The sequence below is a fragment of the Naegleria fowleri genome, assembly GCF_008403515.1.
Source record: "Naegleria fowleri strain ATCC 30894 chromosome Unknown tig66, whole genome shotgun sequence".
Taxonomy (NCBI): domain Eukaryota; phylum Heterolobosea; class Eutetramitea; order Acrasida; family Naegleriidae; genus Naegleria; species Naegleria fowleri.
In genome coordinates, this window is record NW_025407998.1 from 708,891 (window position 1) to 716,201 (window position 7,311).

A 7,311-nucleotide genomic window follows, 5' to 3' on the forward strand; every position below is an offset into this window, starting at 1 on the left:
CACAATGTGCCTTAAATACTGTGAAATAAAAATAATATTAAAAAAAAATTGAAACATTTGGAAAGTGTGATCACACCAATCATTCACGAGAATGATCATAGGATCATATATGAAATACATTCAATATTTTGCCATGATTCGAACCACATGAAATGCATTTCACATTTTGTAAATTTCGACACATTTGACATTCACTAAATTGTACTTACACTTTCTCAATTGAGGATCCCTCATGGTATCAATAGCCATCAACGCATTCGCCTTTCTCAATCTCTCAAGTTGAATGGCATCTCGATTCAAAGCACACACCAACGTTGCAATCACCACTGGAATCACAATACTCACAGCTGCCAAAATCACCACCAAACTCACCACGGTCTGAACTTTTAACACAAATGCAATCGAATTTTGTTTGTCACTCACATAAAACGCAACTGGGTCCAACACTTGTTGTAAAAATTGAGCTTGTTTGGTCTGATAGGTCGGATCTGAAAATAGAACTTTGAGGGCTTGCGTTCCGTTGTGTTTGAGTGCAAGATTGACCGCTTGAGCTTCGAACTGAATGGAGGAATCGATCGAATCGAGTCGAGTTAAATTAAGCGCTTGAATTTCGTGATCACTCAAGTCCGAAAGTAATTTCGAAATGGTTTGATTGTAGAGGAGAGTGGTGTTGTAAAAGGTGTAGGCCTCTTGAGAGACGTACAAGTCGTAATTGGCCGCCTGTGTTGTCGAAAGTTGAGAAGTATTCGTGGCTTGGATTCCGAGTTGTTCTGCGGTTGATCTACCCCTACATCTCTTTCGGCAAGGCCCGGTTCCGGTTCCGGTTCCGGATCCCGATGTGGTTCCCGATGTCGGAGGTGTCACGACCGAAACATTCAACGAGGCCAAGCATGCCGAATAGAGAGCAGCTGTTTTCGAACTATAGGACAATCGTTCTCGATACAATCTTGCCATCACAGTATATTCAATGGTGGAAGTATCCAAATCTTGAAATGCAGCGTAACTCCAAATAATAAGTGCCAACAAGATGATAAATGCCACCACATTCACCACGAGAGAGAGTAAGGAAAGAAGGCGCATCCATGACAATTCCACCACACCAAAGCAAGTCCGAATTCGGAGCGGAGAGGAGAAAACGGAGATGTTTTTCGCCGATGGAATGGAATGATCATGTTGTCGAGGAGGAGAAGTGGAAGATGGTTGTTGTTGTGGTTGTGGTGATGATGGTTGTGAGGGTAGTGATTGTTGTGGTGAATGGATGGCAGAGGTGTGATTTGCTTCTTGTAATTCGATGGATGAGGATTGATGAATTTCAGAGGGAGGTGACATGGAATGTTGTGATCGATTGGAAGAAGCAAAATGTTGTTGTTGTTATTTTGATCTTGTGAAAGAGATGTGGAATCTTCTTTTTGTAAGCTTGCTTGTTGACAGCGCAAACACAATCGTGATTAGTGACAGGTCTTGTCAGAGTGTCAAGTGGAAGGATCTTTGAGAATGGCTATTTCACACAGCGCTATTGTTTGAGACCAAAACACGGATAAAAGCAACGAAACGTTTTGCTGATTCTTATCTTGCACCAATCTGATCTGACCTCCAATTCGTGAAATGCTTGTCGGGAGAATGAATTGATCACTCACTCAATGAAAAGTTGGGTTGTAACAACCGTCGTCTAGGGGTCTGGTCGTTGATTTCTTTTTTTGATGTTGGAGAAGGTATGAGATGGTCAAATTCTCACAATGAGATCATGAAGAAGAAGAAGTAAAACACTTTCGCAATTTGTGTATTCGCATTCATAATCGTGAACATTCTACAAGAACTGTCAGATCAATTGAGAGTGAGGACCAGCATTATGGCAATGATTTCCAAGATCAAATTCTCATATCTCTTCTTCTTCTCGTTAGTAAATTTGCATTCTGACAGGTGTCAGTTATATAACGTTCATATGGGAAGAAACTTCTAAAGAGAGACAAGTCCATTCTAAATAAATACGTGAATAATAATAAATCAAAATAAAGAGAGGAAATTTCAATAGAACTGAGGGTCTAATGCCACCGACAAGTCATCGGTTCAATTTGTTCGATGAAAGGCCTTTCATCATCATTAAGAATTTATTCGAAATTGAGGAATTGCTTACAAAAAATGTTGAAACTCGTTTCTTCTTCTTCTTCATTTAGTGGTATCAGCTTTTCGAGAAGAGGAGGAATTCTTTTTCATGGCACAACAACAAGCACCACTAACACTCCATCCATGTTGAAAGTGGTGGTGATGAGAACGATTGCTGATCCACCGATGATGGACCGTCGTCGGTTGTTGGATTTTGGAATTAATCATCAATTTTCATTCTTCTCTCGGATGAATGATCTTTATCATCATGATAGGAAGAAGATGATTTATCAATCAAAATCCAATAGGATGATGAGTTCGTTGAATTTGATGAAGGAGTAAGCCTTGATCAACCTGAGTCAAGCCACCACCATCATCATCATCATCTTTTATTAAATTCTAGTTATGAACATCCTCTCGGAGGAATCATTGGTAGTCTCTATCAAGCCTCTTCAAATGTATTATGGAACATGAAAAACAGTTATTCAAATCTAAATTCTTCAAGAATTCAAGAACGATTCTAATACCACATAAACTTGAGATGAGTTGGGAAGAATTGAAAAGAAAGATTTCAAATGTATTTGGAGGTCATCGATATTCCTATTACGAATACAGTAGCTATGGAAGTGGAGGAGAAGGAAGTGGATTCCGATTTACGAATATTCAAAAAATCATTGCTTTGAATGTGGCTGTGTTTGTCTTGGCTAATTTATTCCTCACACGACAAGACATTCTTGCTAATTTGGGAGTTTCATTGGACAATATCAAACATGGCAAAATTTACACCATGTTCACAAGCATGTTTACACATATTGATTTAATTCATATATTCATGAACATGTATGCATTGAGTCAATTAGGAAAAATGATGCCCATGACTAGAAGATTATTGTGGCCAGCTTATATTTTCTGTGGTCTAGTGGCGTCTTCTGTTTATTTACTTGATAAATGGATTGGAAGTACTGCACTTCATCGACCCCATGAATACTATACCACTGGTATTGGAGCCAGCGGAGCCATATTTGGTTTGTTAGCGTTTGTGACACAAGTACATCCCTTCATTCCAGTAGGCATCTTCTTTTTACCCATCCAATTTAAATTAAGGAATTTCTTTTATGGTGTCATTGCCATTGAGTGCTATCGTTGGTACACGAACAGAGATTCATCCGTGAGTGCGAGTGGCCACTTGGGAGGAGCTTTGGGAGGATACTTGTTCTACCTGATGAATCGTAAGAGACTTCTTTTTAAAAGGGTTAAATGTTTGTAGAATCAATTTATGAATTGGTTATTAATACTGTACACGGTAGATTCTTGTTGTAGTTTTCTTGAGCACTTGGTGAAGCCAATCTCAATTTCAGAATTGAACTGTACATTCTTCAAGTCACCGATTGAAACACGGAATTCCATTCATGCTTTCCTCCTCACTTCTCCATTCACACACATTCTGTGCAATTCTACACAATACATGCTACAACAACAACAACAACTAGTAGTAGTAGTAGTCGTCAAGTAGTCATTCTCAAGAGTCATCGTATTGAATGTCCTCCTCCAGAAAAAACACAGAGTCCTCTGAATGATGTTTTTCTCCATGACACGGAGTTGTTGTGGCAACAGTCCATCCTTTTGAAGCAAAAAAAATGAATTTGTTGTGGCGACTTCAACTTATTGCCTCTCTGTGCGATCATGATGAAAGTGTTTGGTCGGTTTCTTTTCATCCACAATATAAACATGTGTTGGCCACGTGTTCATCGGATAAGACGGTGAGGATTTATTATGTACGGAGTGAGGCAGAAACAGGAACAATAACAACGAATGTATTGTCTTCGTCGTCGTCATACCCGGGTATGAATCACCAAAGCCTTTTAAATACATCATCAAACTCGGGAGGAAATTACAAGACCATGATCAAATGTTTGGATGTTTTGGAAAATCAACATAATCGAACCATCCGTCGGGTGGATTGGTCTCATCCCAATGGAAATGCTTTGGCTTGTGCAAGTTTTGATGGAACGAGTTCTATTTGGATTTTGTTGAAAAACAAAATCGTATCACATTTGAATGCACTCGATGAGGAATTTGTCAAACAATCTCCTCACAATGATGATAAGAAGAATGGTTCATTCAGTCCTTTAAAACTATTAAAATGTGTCTCAACTTTGGAAGGACATGAAAATGAAGTGAAATCGGTGGCATGGAATTTCAAAGACGTTTCTTCCTCTAATTGGAGTGCTGAAATGAATGACGATGATGAAGAGAGTGAATTTGGAGCTGACTGTGGACTGTTGGCAACCTGTGGTCGTGATAAAACTGTTTGGGTTTGGGAAGCAATTGATAAGATTGGATTTTCAGATTTTGACTGCAATTCCGTGTGTAGTGGACATACACAGGATGTAAAATTTGTAGCTTGGCATCCATTAACTCGAGAAAACATGCCATCTCTATTGTTTAGCGCATCCTACGATAATACAATTCGTGTTTGGAAAGAAGGAGGATTTAATGATGACCATTCAAGTCACCATGATTTTTCACACTCTGGTGGAGCTGGAGGAGATGAATGGAAATGTGTTGGAATTTTGAGAGGTCACACCAGTACAGTTTGGGCTCTTGCTTTTGAACCACCATTTGTACCCAGTTCTACAATGAACAATCAAACGACTGTTCGATATTCTACTGCCAGTAGTAGTAGTGGTACTACAAATACTATGACCTCAACTACTCCTCTGGATTACCCACAATTTATGGTCAGTGTAGGTGATGATAAATCAATCATTGTGTGGAGAGAGGATGTGGTCGGAAATTATCTTGACATGAATATGACAGCCATTCAGACCATTTCTGATGTTCACACTCGAACGATATATCATGTCGATTGGTGCGTGTATGAGAATCCATACAGGCCTGGAGAAGCCATTTCATTGGTGGCCACTTCTGGTGGAGACAATACCATTGCCATCTTTGAGTGGAATAGAACTGAGCAAAAATTGAATTTATTGACCAAGATTGTGAATGCTCATGATGCAGATATTAATTGTAGCATGTGGAATAGGAATGTTTTTGGAGAGTTGGCCTCCTGTTCGGATGATGGAGTTGTGAAAATATGGAAATTAGATTTGTGATTGAATCATTGAATGTCACCAGCAGTTTTGTTGTTCTCTTTTTATTTATTGGAACCTTCAAGTTAAAATTGTCATTGCATCCGCACAATGATTTTTATGAACATTATTTACATTTCGAAGAGAGATCATCTTTGGACATTTTCATCTTCTTCTGGTAACCAACACTCGCAAATTCGATGAAGGTCTTGCAGTAACGCCAGGAACATCTACAATCTTATCTTCCTTCTTGCTTTCGTCATTCAACAATGTAAATTCATAAAATTGTAAAAGTCGACACAAGATCATGCACGTCTCAATTTGACTGAATGAATAGCCAATGCACTTTCTGTTTCCTCCAGAGAATGGGAACCAACTGACACTAGAAATAACCTTTTGTTTAAAGTCCTTATCGAGGAATCGTTCTGGTGCAAAGTCTGTACCCTTGTAGGTGTCATTATTAAAATCGGCAGATAAGGTTTGACAAGCTTTGGCATCAAGGTAAATGGTAGAACCTTTTGGAATTTTGTACTTGCCAATGGTGGTGGTCTTACAACATTCCTTAACAATGGAAACCACAGGAGGATGCTGCAAGACAAGGTTTTGCATGAATAATCATGTTAACAGTGTGTAAGTGACGAATGGCATTGCGGTCAAAACAAAGTGCAAAATTCACATCATGTACACTCGTCGAACCAAACTTGGAGAACTTACCAATCGAAGAGATTCCATCATGGTTGCATGAATATAATCCATGCTGGCATAGTCATCGAAATTAGGCGCCCTCAATTCAGGTCCACCAATTCTTAAAGCTTCTTCTCTTGCTTTTTGTTGAGTTTTTTGATTCTTTGATAATTCATACATGAGCCATTGTAGTGTTGTACTAAATTTTTCAATCATAATTTAAATATAAAATTAATGTTAAATATCATGCAAATGAATTATTATTTTGGTCCACAACGTGGTGTTTTCCACGTGATCACTTACCTCGTTGTTTCATGTCCAGCAATGACGAAAATATATGCATTACTCTTCAACTCATCCAATGTCAATTTGTGATTTGATTCTTCTTCCATGTTTGCTTTCACTAATTGTGACAAGAGATCATTCAATGGTTTTTCTGGATCTTTCTTGAATTCTTCTTGTCTCTGAGAAATGTATCGATTCAAGTGCTCACTCATCAGTTCAAGCGCTTGATCCGTTTTAGTGTAACGAGCTAACATCTTTCGAACAAGTCCTTCTCCAAAGAAAAATCGTTGATAATAATCATGTTTGATCACATTCGTCAATGCCTCTCTGAATTTCTTTCCATCATTGGATGTTTCCGAGAAAATTCCAAAATCAATTCCAAAACCAGCTTCACCAATCACTGCCAAAGTCACATCGGAATAATCCTCCAAATCCAACACAAAACCATCTTTCTTAATTTCTCCCAAACTCGTTTGATGATGAATCATGCTCTCTTGCGAAGACTTTAATAACTTTTCCCATTTGGTGTGAAACAATGCATCTGTGGCTCGAATTGCCGCTTGACACATCAATCTCAAATTATTTGTCGTAAAGGAAGGAGAGACTACCACATGATGATTCTTCCAAACAGGTCCATCCGGAGCTGTCAAAATAGACGTTGCCTTCTTTGAAAAGATGTTAAAAGGTTCATAAAATGTTTCCACTGGTTTCACAAAGGAAGAAGATTTGGTGAGAAGAACTTCTTTGCAAGAATCTTTATCGGCAAAGAGAATATTGTTACGATGAGTGGAAACTCGAATACATAATTGATTCGAATGATGATGATTGGAAGAATTGGATGAATTGGAATCCTTGTTGTGTTGTTGTTGTTTCAGTTGTTCTTGTTTCAAGAGTTGAATGATCACATCCGAGTTGCCATGTGCAATGTAAGGAGAAAGGATAGGAATTCGAATGAAACCCTCACTGAGGAGTTGCCAATAGCCAGGAATGTCTTGAACTTTGGCAATATTTCTTCTCAGATTGACAAGTGTTTTCAGAACGTAAAACAAGAGAAGAGAAAGGCAGCACGTCGTGAGGAGAGTCAACCAAAGATCGGACGATTGGAGGAGGATCATCATGTCAAAGGTCGATATACACTCTTGTTGTT

The 7,311-nt window shown here is 38.7% G+C and overlaps 4 protein-coding genes across 4 annotated transcripts; 2 read left to right on the forward strand and 2 right to left on the reverse strand.

Moving 5' to 3' along the window:
• Positions 1 to 159: 159 nt before the first annotated feature.
• On the reverse strand, positions 160 to 1,329 carry FDP41_009137 (uncharacterized protein; the record flags this gene model as incomplete). The annotated part of the gene is made up of 1 exon (XM_044713065.1): positions 160 to 1,329. One exon carries the CDS (start codon positions 1,327 to 1,329, stop codon positions 160 to 162), a length of 1,170 nt encoding a protein of 389 aa, XP_044557602.1.
• A 1,315-nt stretch (positions 1,330 to 2,644) lies between these two features.
• FDP41_009138 (uncharacterized protein) lies at positions 2,645 to 3,370 on the forward strand (the record flags this gene model as incomplete). The annotated part of the gene is made up of 1 exon (XM_044713066.1): positions 2,645 to 3,370. One exon carries the CDS (start codon positions 2,645 to 2,647, stop codon positions 3,368 to 3,370), a length of 726 nt encoding a protein of 241 aa, XP_044557603.1.
• Positions 3,371 to 3,740: 370 nt separating this feature from the next.
• FDP41_009139 (uncharacterized protein) lies at positions 3,741 to 5,219 on the forward strand (the record flags this gene model as incomplete). Its single annotated transcript, XM_044713067.1, has 1 exon — positions 3,741 to 5,219. The coding sequence occupies one exon, from the start codon at positions 3,741 to 3,743 to the stop codon at positions 5,217 to 5,219; it is 1,479 nt and encodes a 492-aa protein (XP_044557604.1).
• Positions 5,220 to 5,360: 141 nt separating this feature from the next.
• Positions 5,361 to 7,282, reverse strand: FDP41_009140 (uncharacterized protein; the record flags this gene model as incomplete). Its single annotated transcript, XM_044713069.1, has 3 exons — positions 5,361 to 5,783; positions 5,910 to 6,078; positions 6,183 to 7,282. The coding sequence occupies 3 exons, from the start codon at positions 7,280 to 7,282 to the stop codon at positions 5,361 to 5,363; spliced, it is 1,692 nt and encodes a 563-aa protein (XP_044557605.1).
• Between the last annotated feature and the right edge of the window lie 29 nt (positions 7,283 to 7,311).